Genomic DNA, 18,282 nt, shown 5'->3' on the forward strand with positions numbered 1-18,282 from the left:
TTTTCATTTACTGTTAAATTTGTAAGGAATGGATCGACTGTGGAACTAAAAAAGCCCCAAATTACCAGGAGGCAGTCCTTTCCTCACTGTCCATCTTGCCTCCCACATAAGAAGCCAAGAACTTTTGCCAACCTCTCTTTGAGAACAAGGGCTAGATAGAAGGTGGGCACCAACAACCAAGAGTCTGAATCACAGGGTGTTATAATACTTCAAATAAACATCTTTTCTTTTTCAACTAAATAAAAAAGAGGATAAAGCTGTACTTTTTCCATGCGATTAAAAATGTGGTTAGCTTCTACTTCTTGGGAGCTTCCAGAGGTCTTATGATTTCTGTACACACATGCTTCCTCCAAGGGACCGAATTCCTGAAGCCGAGGTTTTGTCCTCCTTCCTCTGTGTACTGGCCCTGACTCCTGCTCCCCACACCCACATGGTTACTATTCATCCTGCATAGAAGATGCTTGGAAATTCAGTTAGTTGAACATGTCATGATGTGTTAGAGGAAAGAATAAAGGCTGGGGAAGGGAAAAGGAGTGTTAGATTTCAAAGATTCCATCCTAAAGAGGTAGCAATGACTCCTAAAATGCCGTTATTGTGAGAAGCTGAGAAGCAGTGGGCACCAGGCAGTGGACAAATGTGTGTATGTATAAAGCTCTGTGGAAGATGGGGAGGGGAGAGAGGGAGGGAGGGAGAGAGAGATTTCATTAAACAAGACAAACTGTTTTCCTCCATCAGCTTTTATTTTCTACAACCACACTCACGGTCGGGAAATACTGGACATCTTTGTGCACCAGCTACTGGTCTTGGTCGTCAGTTTGGCAGGCCTTTTTGCTTTCTTGGAGTTCCTTGTGCGCCATAATGTACTTTTGGAGTTACTGCGTATAAGCTTTGTCCTGCTTCAGGGAAGCTGGTTCTGGCAGGTGAGTTGGGGCCTCCAGTCAATGTACCTAGTGTCTTCACCTATAGCCTTCTCTCTTTGTTTGGTGGGGCACTTTGCTCCAGAGCCCAGAGACTTCCTTCTGATGAGCTGCTGTGGTGAGAACGTGGGCCTTTGACCACAGCCCCGGTAAGAGCAATGAGAGAGCAGTGGGGAAGGGAGTCGGGTGTGTGCATCTTTATCACATACCTGAATTTCTACTATGGGGGAACTCTGAGCTGGAGCTCTGAGTGGGAAGCAGTTCCTGATGCTAAAGCAACTTTCAGACTAATGGGTAATAAGTTCGAGAAATATATGAAAGGCAGGGAATGGAGGAAACAGTTATTTATTGATAAACAAGTATACGCCAGCCACCGTTCAGCACTGTCACACACATTGTTTCATTGTGTCCTCACAACACCTTGTAAGTTAGGTATTATCAGAGAGACCCAGCACTCGCCCGGTAATGGAACTAGAATCTAAATGGGGGTATCTGACCGAAAATCCCAGGTTCTTTACATTTTACTCTGTCAAATCCCTGACCTCGCTGTGTTGTTGGAAAACTGTATTCAGTGAACATACATGTTATAGAGGATTGGAAATCATAATCCAATATATCTATCTATAGATGGAAAGAATGTCTGAGGTGAAAAGTCAATGTAATTTAATCAGTAAAGACTTCTTAGAAGTGATTTTTAGTCCCCAGAGAGTGGGATTTGAGAACTTGTAGTTATTTCAGGGACTTGAATTCGCACGAGGAATTGAGAAGAAGGCATTGGCAGGCAGTGGGGAGAGACACCAGAACAGGCGAGGAAACATGATGTTTAAGCATGTGCAGGAGTAGAAAGGCTGTCGGAGCAGAGACTAGTGAAGAGGGGCTAAATTTAAAGTCTATTTTGAAGAAAAAAATAAAGAACAAATAAAACATGTCCTATAATGAGATAAAATTGATAATTGGTGAATTTAACCAGTTTATACAGAAGTTGCATTTTTAGATTTTTATCATCTGCTGAGATCCTAAATGCAACAAAATAGAAAACATTTTTATGCATTCTCTCTCTCCTGGTTGGGATGTCACCGTGTGCATGTGTTATCGCCTATTCACAGACAAAAATAAAGCTAGAGTGTAAAGGGGGTAACTTCTGGTCAAGATGACACAGTGAGTTTATATTTCGGTGTATTGCCTCTGTTTCAAACATGTAACAATGACAGATAAAATATCAAGGATACTGGATATTTTAGTTCCAGTGGAATGAAAAGAAAAAAAGTGTTTCTCTTAAGGTGAGGGATGATGCCAGGCTTTTGGAACACTTTAACTGTATTGTTTACATATTCTGTATTCCTTTAAAATGTTTTCAATGACATTAGTTGATATTCTATATTGCTTTGTGTTAGTTTCAGATGTACAGCATCGTAGTTAGACAACCATATGCTTAACAAAGTGATCTCCCTGATATTTTCAGTACCCACCTAGCACCATACATAGTTATTATAATATTACAGTATTATTGACAATATTCCCTATTCTATACTCTACATCCCCATGACTGTTTTGTGAAGACCAGTCTGTACTTCTCAATCCCTTCATCCCATTCATATCTCACTTTTTGTTGGAGGTCTGTTTAAGTTTTATATTATAGTCGTGGGTTTGTGAATTTCTCCTTATTTTCGGTTTTTGCTTTGTTATTAGACTATATTCTTCTCTTTTTTTTAGTTTTTTTTAATTGAATGCTCATTTATTTTCATTCTTGTTCTTAGATATACTTAAGGCTATAGATTTTCTTCTACATACTACTATATTTACTTCCCATAAGACTCAATATATGATAGTCATCTTGGGCAATCTTGAATGTTGCATTTTTCATGTACTTTCATTTTTATTTAATTTTTTAAAAAAGATTTTTTAAAATTTATTTTTTAGGGAGAGAGGAAGGGAAGGAGAGAGGCAGAGAAACATCAATGTGTAGTTGCCTCTCATGCGCCCCCTACTGGGGGCTTGGCCCACAACCTAGTAAAGCTGTGCCCTGATTGGTAATTGAACTGGTCACCCTTTGTCTTGCAGCCCCAGCTCAATCCACTCCTCTGTAATATATGAATTATTTACGAGTGTACTCTTAAGTTTCCAGAAATATTCTCTTTCTTCTTCCTGTTCATTTCCAACTTAATTGCTTTGAGCCCGAGAATTTATACTCGTTGAAATGTGTTGAGACCTCATTTGGCACATTGCCGATGTCAGTGGCAGCAAACGTTCCATGTACGTGAAAAGAAAGTATATTGTGTTTTGGAGGGGTTGGGATTCTGCATACATTTACTACATCAAATTTGTTTAAGAAATAAATATTCAAAAATGAAGCTAGGAAGTAAGAACAAAAGGGAAACTAAAAGAGAGTTGAAGAAAAAATAATAAAGTGCAGAATTAAACTAATTAGTGTTCCATTAATAATTAATTAGATATTTGAGGGAGGAAGGTGTGAGCTGTCACAGCTGAGAGTTGACAGGTTTAATGTTGTCCCTTTTGGCAGAGAAATAATGCTTTCTTATCTTCCCCAAAACTTTTCTGAGGAAGAACTACAAGGTTGAAGTTTTGGGGCATAAATCTGTGATTATTTAAAATTTTTCCTACTTATCAATATGTCTAGACTAGTTTTTTTTTAACCTGGTGGCCAGACTCTATAACATGTGAAGCTTTGAGGAAAAATGAATATTTAACATCAGTGCAAACACACACTGGCAGGAAAGGAAGGGTTCACATAGGAAAGGATGAGACCGTTAGATTCTGCTGAAAGTGAAAGAAAAGTCTGGAGCCTTCGGAGAATTTAACATGCTTCCATGTTTTGTTGCAATGTGTGATGTATGAATGTTTATGGGCAAAACTGTCTCAAGTTAATAATGTTACAGTGATTTGCTTCTCACTGTATTTTTTCCTCTCTTTACTTCTCCATATATGCTTAAACAAGTGCATAAAAATAAAGACATTAGAGAAAATATAAAGACATTAGAGAAAATGCACAGACTCTTAGAACCATGAGACTCATAAACAAAATCAGAAACAAAAGAGAAGTTACCACAGACATCACAGAAATACAAAGGATCATGCTATGAAAGACTATGCGCCACCAAATTCAATAATCTAAAAGAAATGGATAAATTCCTAGACTGAATCATGAAGAACTGAAAAATCTAAATAGGCTGATTAACAGTGAGGAAATTAAAACAAAACCCATCAAACTATACTTTCACTGCAGGCAATTTATTGTTTGTCATTTATGTCTCAGTAAAGCTTTTAAAACTATCACCTAACTTTCAAAAACCAAAGCAATCCAAAACAAAATAAAACCTTCCCCAAAGGAGAAGTCCACATCAAATATCTTCACTAGTGAATTCTACCAAGCATTTGAATATTTGATACCTGTCCTTCTCAAACTCTTCCAAAAAATTGAAGAAGGGAAGCACTTCCTAACACATTTTATAAAACTAATGTAACCCTGATACCAAAACCTGGCACGGATAATACACACACACAAGAAAACTGCAGACCAGCATTTCTGATGACTACAGATGCAAAATCCTAAACAAAATACAGCAAATCAAATACAACAATACGTTAAGAAAATAATACATCATGTTCAAGTGGTGTTCATTCCAGGGGCTCAAGGATGGTTTAACACATGCAAATTGATTGATGTGATACACCACATAAACACAACAAAGAGTAAAAATCACATGGTCTTATCAGCAGATGCAAGCAAGCATTTGATACATCAATTCATGATTAAAACACTGAATAAAATGGGTATAGAAGGAAAGTACCTCACCATAATAAAGGCCATATAGGACAAACCCTCAGTCAATACAATATCATATTCAATGGTGAAACACAGAGAGCTTTCCCTCTAAGATTGGGAACGAGACAAGGATGCCCACTCTCATCACTCTTATTCAACATAGTGCTGGAAGTCCTAGTGACAAGTCAGGCAAGAGAAAACAATAATAGTCATCCAGATTGGGAAAGAAGAAGTACAAGTGTCACTTTTTGCAGATCACATGATTCTGTACATAGAAAACCTTAAAGACTCCACCAAAAAAACTATTAGAAACAATAAACAAATTTTGTAAAGTTGTAGGATACAAAATTAATGTACAAAAGTTCACTGCTTTTCTATGTACTATCAATAAAATTTCAGAAAAAGAAATAAAAAAGCTAATTCCTTTTGCATTTCCAACCAAAAGAATAAAATACCTAGGAATAACTTAACAAAGGATGTGAAGGGCCTATATACTGAGAACCACAAAGGATTATTAAAAGAGATGGAAAAAGACACAATGAAATGCAAAGATATTCAGTGTTATGAATTGGGAGAATCAACATTGTTAAAATGGTTGTATTAACCTAAGCAATATACAGATTTAATGCAATACCCATCAAAATCTGATGTTATTTTTTAAAAAGAAATAGAACAAAAAAACCCATCAGCTTTGTAGGGAACTACAAAAGACCCTGATTAGCCAAAGCAATCCTAAGAAAAAAGAATGAAGCTGGAGGTGTCATATTACCTGACTTCAAATTATACTACAGAGCAATGATGATCAAAACAGCATGCTATTGGCAGAAAAACAGGCACATGAACCAATGAGAGAAAATTGAGAGCCTAGAAGTAATCAGTTTTGAAATTAGAAAGTGTAAGTCTTACAACTTTTTTCTTCAAGGTTGTTTTGGCTATTCTTGATCCCTTGCAATTCCATGTGAGTTTTAGGATCAGCTTTCCATTTCTGAAAATAAGGCCATTGGGATTTTGGTGGGGATTGCATTGAATTTTTAGCTTAATTTGAGTGTTATTGCCATCTTAACAATATTAAATCAATCAGTCCATAAATATGGGATGTACTTTTATTTATTTAGATCATCTTTGATTTCTTTCAACAATAATTTGTAGTTTTCAGTGTGTAAGTCTTGAACCTCCTTTATTAAATTTATTTCCAAATATTTTATTCTTTCCAATGCTATTACAAGTGGAATTGTTTTCTTAATTTAATTTTTGGTTTGCTCATTGCATGTGTATGAAAATACAATGGACTTTCACATGTTGATTTTTGTATCTTACAAATACACTGACTGTTAGCTCTAATATATTTTTGTGTGGATTCTTCAGGGACATTTATATACATGTCATCTGTGAATATAGGTAATTTTACTTCTAGATTTGTCACCCAGATGTTATTTATTTTTCATGCCTAGTTTCTCTGACTAAAATTTCTAGTATAATGTTGAATAGAAATGGTGAAATCATATACCTTGTCTTAATCTTAGGGGGAAATCTTGCAGGTTTTCATCATGGATTATAGTGTTAACTGTGGGCACTTACTTATTTTAAAACCTATTTGTACTCTAAAATTTTACCAGGTAAAACCTGGTAAAAATTTAGTTGTACCAGGTGAAACCTACAACTTGCAACCCAAAGCACATTCTCTGAAAATCTACCAATCTCCAGAGATGATTACTATTCATATTTTGAAATTGATCTTAAGATGTCCTTAATTTCTTTTTGCAAAAACATGTCCTTAATTTCTTTTTGCAAGAACTACTAGGTACTGTCTATATTACTAAAACAAGCAATAAAACCTGATGTCTTATCTGTAATATTTCAGATAAGGGAGTTGTCTTAGCTCCCATTAATCTTGAAACTGGGCATTTTGAAAAGTAGCTGATTATTTCCATGTGTGCTTTTTGTTTTAAATTGCAGATTGGTTTTGTCCTTTATCCCCCCACTGGAGGTCCTGCATGGGACCTAATGGATCATGAAAACATTATGTTTCTCACCATATGCCTTTGTTGGCATTATGCTTTCAGCTTTATCATCATTGGAGTGATTTATGCTTTTGTCATCTGGTAAGTCATGATTTTTGTTTATGGAAGTTCTGTTGCTTGGTGTATGACCGACAAGACTTGATAGTATTGCACTTAAAATTCAAAGGTGAATTTAATTTTTAGCATTCCACAAGACAGAGTGATATAGAAGAAAATTAACTGCAAACACAGAAATTGCCAGTACAAAGAATAAAGGCTGGCTTAACATTAGAGTAGCTCGGCAGTGTCTCTGCTGTGCCTCTGATCTGTGAATCACCCTTCATTGCCTCTCCTGTGCCTCCATGCCTTTGCACACACCGGTCCCTCTTATACATGGTCCTCCCCGCACCTGCAGTGAGTGAGCTCCCTGTTTGCCCATGTGGACATCACTTATAGCACTTCCCATGCTTGGTGTCTCCCTTATGACCAACGTTTTTGTCTCTCATTGAATTTGAGTACCTGACTAATTTGACACATACTCTGATATTCTAAAAGTAAGATTTTGTGGGACAGTGCATGTTTTTACAGGGACCCTAATACAATGATTCGTGATGGGTGAGGAGCAACAGAGCTGACTGATAAGAACACAGATTCCCAGCTCTCCTGTTATCAGCTGTATGACTTCAGGCAGATTATTTAGCCCTGTTAAGTCTCAATTTTTCTTCTTTTGTTTTTGTGTCCTTTTTTTGTTACAAATTGGGGACAATAATTGTACCGCAATAAGATCATGTATTTAAACTGCTCAGGCAGTTTATAAGAGCTCAGTGGAAGTTCTTTTTGTTATTCTTATTCTTCTCCTTTTTCTTCTGTATCGAAAGTGCATAAATATAGACCTTATGGGGAGAGGCAGATAATTTAAGTACAATGCAGTAAGTGGAAATACTGGAAGAATAAAGCACTTCTGGAATTCAGAGGATGCCCCTCACAATTGAGAATTAAGCTGCAGTTTGAAGGATGAGAAGTACCAGGAAGCAGGGAACATAAGTCCTCTCTCTAAGGTAGCTAATGTCAAACCACAGTCAATTGGCCTGGCCTATCCTAACTACGAGGCACGCAGTCTCCCATACCTAATCCTTCAGACCTCAGCACTGATCAAAATATTCTTCATCTGCCTTCTTTATTATGGTAGTCATGAGCTATGTGTGGTTATTGAGCATGTCACCATGTTCCTAGTGCCACATTAACTTTAATTGATTTAAACGTACACATTCATAGTGAACACTGTATTGGAGAGTACCTGGATGGTGGGTTCTCCGTAAAAGGCAGGAGCTGCTTCTGGCCTAGTGGGGTCTCAGCCTTGGCCAAAGCTACTTTTCACTTTTCTCTCTAGACTTGTGTCCCATGTCACCTCTCCTGCTCTGCGCTTTGAGCTTCTGAAACAGCTTTGGTGTTGATTCTCTGAGTAAGGAAACCATTAAGAAAATGGCTCCCACATGTCTCTGCTAGGCTTCGGGTGAGCCCACTCTGATCTGTGTTTGCCTCTTTCTAGAGGTGTAAGTGCTTTGGGTGCAGGGAAATTTTATCTTCTCGTTGATTAATTCCTATTAGTCCTATTCCATTTCTGCCCCTACCCCCCAAAATATGTGCATGAGCTGGTTGTTAAGGCTGGCTGAGTGAAACTTGGCTTCTTCCTCTGTTGTTCTAGGCTGACATCTGGGCCTCATCTCCTTAGGGGCTGGGCAACTTCCAAGATCAATGCCGGCACTCAGGGAGCCTCTCTACTGCGTGTCGGCTCATTTCCAGAGTCAAAAGAAGACTACTGTCTTTTCCTGTTTCAAAAACCTTCAGACCCCTAAGGACTCTCACACCCACTTACAGTTCTCTAGAAAACAGAAACCCATGTTTATTTTTTCAACCTCTGAGTGTCCTCCCTTTAGCCTTTTGTATCTGGCATATCCAAATTAAATGCTTATCTCATCGACAAAAACTTCTGTCATTATTCTAGCCCTTGCTTATCTCTCTTCATGAGTTTTTATAGCACTTTAATCTCTACCACACATTTTAACAATTGTGATCTATCATGCGATGTTTAAGCTTAGCGCACACCAGTCTTATCGGTTAGCTAGGTTGTGTTGTCATGGGGAAAAGACCCTGTTCATATTTCTCACAGCTCTTGACACACTGTCAAACACATAGTAGGTACTCAATGAACATTTGATCTATTTTAATAGATCTCTTTCAGAGTTACTTGAACCTAGACTTCATTTGTTGGGAAATCATGTTTTATATGCTTTTAAGCTTTGTTTTCATATTGCTGTTGAAAATATAAGGCCGGGAGCTCATGTTCTGATGTATTTTGATATGAACTTAAGTAGTAGCTTAAAAAACATCGTGAAGATTCAGTACTGACTTGCAGTAAGGTCACATAGCTGGCCAATTCTGTCCTGTAATCCTAAGGAGCTTTGAAAATCTCTTTGTCAGGGCTTGACCTGTCGAGTGCTTTATGACTCAGTGACAGGTGATGGGTTTCAGGACATTGTGTCAGAGACTGTTTGACGTGGCTCAAAGATCACCAAGGGAGCAAAATGGAGTTAGGGAGCCACTATCCTGAAAGTATCTGAAAAGTGAAGCTGTAATCCCATTTTCTGGAATGAGAGTTCAAAGATTGCCTCATCCAGTCCCAGGCCTACAGCCTTGATTATGACAGCTCATCGGAGAAACCTGTCTGTTTGGAGATAGTATTACATGTTTTACTGTATTTCATATTTAAATACCTCTTGCACAGAAGTATTTCAAAAGTGCTCTCTGTGAGTTGGGAAATGTTGCCCATCTCCAGGTTGGTTTTCCAAGCAATGATATATGTGAGCTGTTTTGAAGAACAAACTAGAGATGATGAAAGTCCAGGCATGTGATAGTTTCTCTTCTAGAAGTTTGATTTCCAGATCAAGTCTGAAGTACACCCAGAATCTCAGCTCTTTCTTATACTAATTTAGCAGAACATATGGGGACAAAAGCCCAGACACACCTTGACCTTGTTTCCCTACATTTGCCTCATTCCAGGACCTAGAAATTATTTGTATGTTCTGTTCTTACTCCATTCCTCAGTCTGTTTCCAGTGGCTTATGCCTAGAGCTACAGGGTGCAGATAAAGCCTGTTTAGAGTGTCTGAACCTTCCTCATCTTGGCGGCTTGTCACCACCACAGATACAGTCCAGAGGGGAGGAAAGGGAGACAGGAGAAATCACTAGGGTCTCTGTTAACAATTACTTGTAACAAGAGGCCATGTGTTTGTTTCATCTTCCACAAAAGTTACCAGGAATGAACCTAGTGAATGAATTGACTAGTTAATCCATTTCATTTAGCATTCATTGAAGTTGTACAATGTGGAAATAACTGTGTGGGTTTAAAAAAATGACACAAATTCTGCCCCAGACTTTAAATTCAGACTATTAGCCTTTCATGAGAACAATGCCTTGAAGAGTTGAGGACATTGAAAGCAACATCAATTGTCCATGAATAATCAGGACAAATGATTGAGTTTTTCTTGGCTCCTAATGAGTCAACAGATATTACTGAGTACTGTGCAATTGTTATTATGTACTGGGCCAGTTAGTGAAGAATTATGAATGATCTATGAAGAGGTAAGAAATATGAACTCCGGGCAGATTGCCCCAAAGGCCATTGATTTATCAACTATGTATTGAGCCACTATTATGGGCCAGAAATTGTTTTAGACTTTGGTTGGGGTTATAGCAGTAAATAAGATAAGGTCTCTGCTCTCATGAAGCTTATATTCTAGAGGATTCAGAGCACAAGTAAAGACAATGCATGTTGATGGGAGCAGGCTAGACTTTCACTGGAAGAAGAAGGAAGGCAGAAAATAAGGGTAAAGATGCAGATAGGCTGGTGAAGTTTTTCATAAAACAAGAATAGTTTTTGATAATTTGGTTTATCAAGTTTGTTTGCATATTCCTATGTATTTCTGGAATTAAATATGTTTTATTGATATGGTCAGAGCACAATGTCTTCACAAATAATCATACACAGAAAAAACTTTTTCTAGTTCTCATTACATCAGAAAAGGGGAGGGTCTGCTAAGTTTCCGCTGCTAAACAGCATCTCCCCATGTCAAAAATTATAATTGCTGCTTCCCCCAATTCTACAGATTATCTTAATCTGTGAGAATAGTCACAAGGGTAGATTGCACTTCTAACTTCCTAATTCACTGTGGACCATCCTAGGCAGTACAGCTGCCTATGGCTTGCACAAAAGCACCTCTCCAACGGTGTGAGTGGGGGCTGCAACACAGCCCAGATTTGACATTGGAAGGAGATGCCCTTGTGCACTTTCTTTCTGAAGAGGGCTCCCACTTGCAATACACAGCCAGGTGCAGACTTGGAAAAGCTTGGCTTAGCTTGGTTCCTTCTGGATCAGCTACAGCCCAGAGAGTCTCTTCTTTGTTTTAGAAATGATAAAAGTTATGAATAATGAGGCATCAGAAGATACCTAATTAAATAATCATGTTTTGCATTCAAAAGCTATATTGCATCTGTTTACTTATTGTACCCTGCTTTAATCCACAAGAAAATTTCAGGGATGACCAAAGCCAAACAAAAGTGGGCTTCTCTTTTGGGCTGCCTCTCCCATTTGCACAAATAATTTGGAGTTTGTGGTATTATACATATGCATTGCTCTGGGCTTTTAATCTTAAACGCCATAACATGAGATGCCTCTCATTCTCCTCAGGTTGGTCAAATTTCGACTTAACAGTTTCTGCCCCTCAGAAGTTGGACTCCTGAAAAATGTTGAACGAGAACAAGAATCAGAAGAAGAGATGTGATTTTGATGGGCATCTAGTCTTTCTGGATGAACTTTATCTTTTTTGCATTATTTTTATTCACAGTTTTGTTTCTTGATCTTTTGTTTGGCTAAGAATGATTCTTGGTGTACTGGTTGTATTTAGAATTTTGCTAAAGTATTTGAATTTAAATGTTTTATTTTAGGTTTGAAAACACTTTGGATGAGAAGTTCATTTTGCACTCAGTCTTGGTAGTCAGAGCCTGGAATGACTCTTCCCGCATCATCTAAAGTTTGTTGCTTATGCCATGAAACACATTTGTTTTATTTGCCCTGTAGATATGCTCAAGGTTCCTGGGCTCACTACCATTTGTAACTCATTAAACATGGAACTACACTTGTTTATCTTGTTGGTGTGATGAGAAATAAATGAGTACATGAACCTTGGCTCAGATACCCCAGATCTTTGTTTTTGTTGCTCAGCTGCACCTTACCTTTACCTCATGAAGAAAAAGCTGTGTGGCGCTGAAATTCCTTTTCCTGTGAGACTTCTCTTTCTGTAGCACCTGAGTTCTCTGGGGAAAGAGAGCCGGAGCCATCCGAGTTGTGCACTCTTTGAGAGAAGATAAAAGGGATGATCCCTAGAACATAAGGCTGCGAAGCCATCAGAGACTGGGAAAGGAGAGTTATGTAGAGAGTAAAAGGCCAGTAGTAGCATAATGGGACCACTATACCATCCCCTCTGCTGAAATAGTTGAAGGGTTAAAACAAGGAATGGCCTTTAATGGAAACTGTGGGTAGAAAGTCAAAGCCCTTGCATAGTTTGTGGGCTAAATGGACCCTGGTGGAGTCAGGAAATCTTGTTTCGAACTCCAGCTCCTCCATTAACCAGCTTCAAAGGCTTGAGCAATCACCATGCCCTTCTCTCTGAAGTAAGGAAATGGAATTGGGTGAGTCATGGGGACCTTTCTGAATGTCGCAGATTATAAATCTAGAGTCACTGAGACAAAACTTAAGCGTGGAGGTAGCTAACTTTGTGCAATATTCATTGAAAAGGCCAGTCTCTGCCGTGATAGAAAAGGTAAGGGGGCTTCGGGAATCCTTCCTGTCAAAGGTGAGATCATATGGTATTTGTCGTTCAATACCTGGCCTATTTCACTCAGCATAATGCTTTCCAGTTCCATCCATGTTGTTGCAAAGGGTAGTAGCTCCTTCTTTCTACCTGCTGCATAGAATTCCATTGTGTATATGTACCATAATTTTTTGATCCATTCATTTACTGACAAGCATCTAGGTTGCTTCCAACTCTTGGCTATTGTAAATTGTGCTGCTATGAACATTGTGGTGTATAGGTTCTTTGAAATTGATGTTTTAGGATTCTTAGGATATAATCCTAGCAGTGGAATTGCTGGGTCAAAAGGCAGGTGGATTTTTTATTTTTCTGAGAAAATTCCATACTGTTTTCCATAATGGTTGTACCAGTCTGCAATCCCACCAACAGTGAACTAAGGACCCCTTTTCCCCACAACCTCTCCAACATTTGCTGTTTGTTGCTTTGTTTATGATAGCCATCCTGACCGGTGTAAAGTGGTATCTCATTGTGGTTTTAATTTGCATCTCTCTGATAGCTAACGATATTGAGCATCTCTTCATGTGTCTCTGAATGTTCTGTATGTCCTCCTTGGAGAAGTGTCTGTTTAAGTCCTTTTCCCATTTTTTAATTGGGTTGGGTGTCTTCTTAGAGTGGAGTCGTGTAAGTTCTTTGTATATTTTGGAGATTAAACCTTTGTCTGAGGTATCATTGGCAAATATGTTTTCCCACACAGTTGGTTGTCTTGCTAATTTAATAGTTTTCTTTAGCCACGCAGAAGCTTTTTATTTTGATGAGATCCCATTTGTTTATTCTTTCCTTTATATTCCTTACTCTAGGGGACATATCAGTAAAAAAGTTGCTGCATGAAATATCTGAGATTTTCTTGCCGATGTTCTCCTCTAGGACTTTAATGGTGTCACAGCTTATATTTAAGTCTTTTATCCATCTTGAATTTATTTTGGTATATGGTGTAAGTTTGTGCTCAAGTTTCATTTTTTTGCACGTAGCTGTCCAGTTCTCCCAGCACCATTTGTTGAAGAGGCTATCTTTACTCCATTTTATGTTATTGCCCCCTTTTTCAAATTGACTGTAGAGAGTTGGGTTGATTTCTGGGCTCTCTGTTCTGTTCCATTGGTCTATGTGCCTGTTTTTATGCCAGTACCAGGCTGTTTTGATTACAGTGGCCTTGTAATAGTTTGATATCAGGTATTGTGATCCCTCCTACTTTGTTCTTCTTTCTCAAAAGAATTATATTTTCTTGATTATGCTATTACAGTTGTCCTAGTTTTTTACCCCCTTGGTCCCCCCTCCATCCAGCACCACCCACTCCCTGAGGCAATTCCCACACATTTGTTCATGTTCATGGGGCATATGTGTAAGTTCTTTGGCTTCTCCATTTCCTATACTGTACTTTACCTCTCTCCATGACTATTCTGTAACTATCAATTTATCTTCTTAATCCTCTCACCTCTTTATCCATTTCCCCACATCATCCTCCCATTTGGCAACCATCAAAATGCTCTCTGTATCCATGATTCTTCAGTTCTTGTTTGCTTAGTTTTTTTTAACTTCAGTTGTTGATAGATATGTATTTATCATCATTTTATTATTCATAGTTTAATCTTCTTAAATAAGTCTCTTTAACATCTCAGATAATAAAGGTTTGGTGATGGTGAACTCCTTTAGTTTTTTCTTGTCTGGGAAGCATTTTATCTGCCCTTCGATTCTAAATGATAGCTTTGCTGGTAGAACAATTTTACTTGTAGGTCCATGTTTTTAACACTTTGAATACTTCTTGCCAGTCCCTTCTAGACTGCAAAGTTTCTTTTGAGAAATCACTGACAGTATTATGAGAATTCCCTTTCGATAACTAACTGCTTTTCTCTTGCTGCTTTTGAGATTTTGTCTTTATAATAAACCTTTGGCATTTTGATTGTGATGTGTCTTATTGTGGGCTTTGCTGTGTCCATGTTGTTTAGAACTCTCTGTGCTTCCTGAACTTGCATGTCTGTTTTCTTCTCCAAATTAAGGAAGTTTTTTTTTCATTATCTTTTTAAGATTTCCAATTTCTTGCTCTTTCTCTTCTTCATCTGGCATCCCTATGATGAGAATGTTGGTCCTCTTGAAGTTGTCCCAGAAGCTCCTTACACTATCCTGTTTGGTGGGTTCTTTTTTCATTTTGTTCTGATTGGTTATTTTTTTCTTCCTTATGTTCCATATCATTGATTTGATTCTTGGCTTCATCCTCTCTACTGTTGTTTCCCTGTAAATTATTCTTTATTTCAATTTGTGTATCCTTTGTTTCTGACTGTATCTTTTTTATGCCATTGAGGTTCTCATTGAGTTCCTTGAGCATCCTTATAACCCGCGATTTGACCTCTGCATATGACAGATTGCTTATCTCCATTTTGTTTAGCTCTTTTTCTGGACTTTTGATCCATTCTTACATTTGGGCCATTTCTTTTTGTCTCCTCATTTTGGCGGCTTCTGTTTTTTCTGTTTATTATGTAGAGCTTCTGTGACTCCTTGTCTTGGTAGTGCGGCCTAATGTAGTAAGTGTCCTGTAGGGTCCAGTGGCATAGCCTCCCCCATCCCCTGAGCTGGGTGCATGAAGTGCATCCTCCATGTAGGCTGAGTACAGACCCCTATTATAGTTGAGTCTTGATGACTGTTGGCAGGCCAGTGGAGGGATATACTCAAATCATTCAGCTGTGATCATTCAAATCATGGTGACCGCTGACTACCAACCTCCATCCTGTGGGGAGTGTCAGCTGTGTAGGGGCAGTGCGGTCTGTAGTTGTCCACTGGGTACTCAGGCTCTGGGGTTTCCCAGGTGGTGCAGGCCAAGGTCAGCCACCACCTATGTTCTGCCCGAGGCTACCCAACATGAGCTGCAAAGCAATCTGCAAATGGCTGCTATTTGTGCTGGGCTTGAGGATCCCCAGGTGAAGCCAAGCTGTGAATCTTGGCTGGCTGCTCCTAGTGCTGGGCCTTGGGTCACTCAATAAGAGGTACAGGGACTGGGGGCTCACTGAGGCTGGCTGTTCCTTGTTTGAGAGTATTTAGGAAAATGTGAAGCATGAGTGAAGACAAGCCACTTAGGAGAAATAGTCACTGTTAGCAGCCTAAGTAGGCCCATAAGGTGGTTGAGGTAGAACCTCAGGGAATCACCAGGCAGGGCAAACAGTGTAATCCAGGTTGATAGAGTCTCAGATATGACACCTTCCTACTGGCTGTGTGGCTCTGTGGTGGAGGGTTCAAAAAAGGAACAATGGCCTCTGCCAGTCACGCTGTCTGGAAGAAAGCTGTCCCCCAGCTCTCGCCCTGATGCTAAATACTCATTTCTTCTCCATATGCCACTGGTGCCTTGCAAACTGCTACTTCAGTGCTGGAGCTCAGAGGGTATGAGTCTGAGTAAGTTCATGCGCAGGTCCTCTAACAGAAGATGCTTGGGAACCCAGCAGTTTCTTCTGCCGATGCAATCTCTGCTGGTTTTTACAGCCAGAGGTTATGGGGACTTATCTTCCTGTTACTGGAACCCTGGGCTCAGGGTCCTGGTGTGGGGCTAGGGCCCCTCACTCCTGTGCTATCCCTCTCAAATTTTCATCCACCACACATGGGTGTGGGACAGCCCATTCCACATCCCCATCTGTGCCCCTCCTACCAGTATGGATGGATGTGGTTTCTTTAATTCCATAGCTGTCAGACTTCCATTCCACTCAATTTCTGATGGTTCTGAGTGATGGTTGTTTTCTAGTCTAGTTGTAATTTGATGTGGTTGTGTGAGGAGGGGAGCTGTTTTACCTATGACTCCATCTTCACTGAAAGTCTCCCCAAGTTACATAATTCAAGCAAATTTTAAAACTTGGTACTAAGAAAACTGTAATGTTTGGGCACAATTTTAGATAATTAGATTTTTCTTTAAATGTCTTAAAATGTATTTATAAATTAAATATTTTTGGTATTCTTAATACTTCAATCAACTAACAGATCTTCCCAAGTTAAGTTAACCTCACAATTCTTATAAATTAAACTTATAAATGTAGTGACACATAAGTTTTCTTGACTATTTTAATATTGTGTATAAACTTAGTGAAGATTCAATTTAATATCACAAGCCTAAATCTGTACTAAATTGCATATTTATAAATGGGACTTCTAACCTGCACAGAGAAAATCATTACAAAAATTATAAATCCTTAAAATGCTAAACATGTTCCTTAGCACAAAATATCAGTGTTGTGGTTTTGATTCTCTTACACATTTTCATACACTTATTTTAAATCTCCATTTTAAAACAAGCGAAATGATTTGCTTATGGCAGGCAATGTTGGGGAACTAGTCCACTGGTTGAGATCTTCATGCTGATACTGAAGGGCACAGCATTCTCGGCGGTGGCCCTAATGGTGCATGCTGAATCTGTTCTTTACAGTCACTACACTGAACCCCCTCATGCGGGTCGTCTCCCAGCCTGCTGCAGGCACCTCCCTGAACTGGAGTCTCATTTAAAACCATCTGTCTTTCCTCCCTACTCATGAGAGTCTGCAACCCCCACCCAGGCTGGCATGTCACTGGATGTGATTTTGTTATTCTTTAGCTTTTATGATATTTAAATACATTTCCTTCTAAGAGCAAAGACTACTGGACTTGATGTAGCCCTGCATTTTTTCTTTCATGTACTTCCTATCTGGAGAGAGGGGAATGGAGAGAAGAAAGGGAAGGGGAGAAACATTTCATCAGTTAACTTCTGCATGCACCCCAACCATAGGGTGAAACCAAAACTCAGGCTTGTGCCCTGACTGGGAATCAAACCCAGAACTTTCAGTTTGCAGGATGATTCCCAACCAACTGAGCCACAGTGGCTTGGGCTGCTTTTTATGTTTGATGCAATTATAAATGGGATTATTTTCTTGCTTTCTGATAGTTTGTTATTGGTATATAAAAATGCAACTGATTTCTGGATATTTATTTTGTATCCTGCTATTTTAGTGAATTTGTCAGTTCTAGTAGTTTTTTGGTAGAATATTTAGGGTTCTCTGTATACAGTATCATGTCATCTGCAAATAATGAGAGTTTTACTTCTTTCTAATTTGAATGCCTTTTATTTCTTCTTCTTGTTCAGTAGCTGTGACTAGGACTTCCAGTACTGTGTTGAATAAGAGAGGTGAAAGCAGACATCCCTGTCTTGTTCTCAATCTTAAGGCAAACACTTGTAGTTTTTGCCCGTTGAGTTGGTTGTAGGTTTCTCGTATACGGCATTTATTATGGTGAGGTATGCTCCCTTTATTCCCACTTGGCTGAGTTTCTATCATAAGTGGGTGCTAGATTTTATCAAATACTTTTTCTGCATCTATTGATATGATCATGTGTTTTTATCCTTCATTTTGTTTATGTGGTGTATCACATTTATTGATTTGTGGATATTGTACCAACTTTGCATCCTTAGAACAAAGTCCACTTGATCATGGTGTGTAATCTTTTCAATGTTTTGCTGAATCTGGTTTTCTAATATATTATTGATGATTTTATCATCTATGTTCATCAAGGATATTGGCCTATAATTTTCTTTTCTTGTAGTCCTTTTATCTGGTTTTGGAATTAGAATAATGCTGGCTTCATAAAACAAGCTTGGCAGTCTTCCTCTTGAATTTTTTTGGAAGAGTTTGAGCAGGAGAGGAGTTTGGGTTAGCA

General features: G+C 38.7%; 1 protein-coding gene across 6 annotated transcripts in view; it reads left to right on the plus strand.

The window, feature by feature from the left end:
- TMEM45A (transmembrane protein 45A) overlaps positions 1–11,935 on the plus strand; it is a 93,758-nt gene extending 81,823 nt beyond the window's left edge. For 3 of the 6 annotated variants that reach the window (XM_053670238.1, XM_053670237.1, XM_053670239.1), the window contains 3 exons: positions 736–920; positions 6,658–6,803; positions 8,407–8,628. In XM_053670238.1, the coding sequence (XP_053526213.1) occupies positions 736–920; positions 6,658–6,803; positions 8,407–8,557 (482 nt within the window). In that variant the 3' untranslated portion in view covers positions 8,558–8,628. Of the gene's footprint in view, positions 1–735; positions 921–6,657; positions 6,804–8,406; positions 8,629–11,447 lie in introns of those variants that run through there. The other 3 variants (XM_053670235.1, XM_053670236.1, XM_053670240.1) reach the window with 2 other exon arrangements.
- Positions 11,936–18,282: the final 6,347 nt, after the last annotated feature.

Source organism: Artibeus jamaicensis, unplaced genomic scaffold (assembly GCF_021234435.1).
Source record: "Artibeus jamaicensis isolate MK-2021 breed Jamaican fruit bat unplaced genomic scaffold, CSHL_Jam_final contig_558, whole genome shotgun sequence".
Classification (NCBI taxonomy): domain Eukaryota; kingdom Metazoa; phylum Chordata; class Mammalia; order Chiroptera; family Phyllostomidae; genus Artibeus; species Artibeus jamaicensis.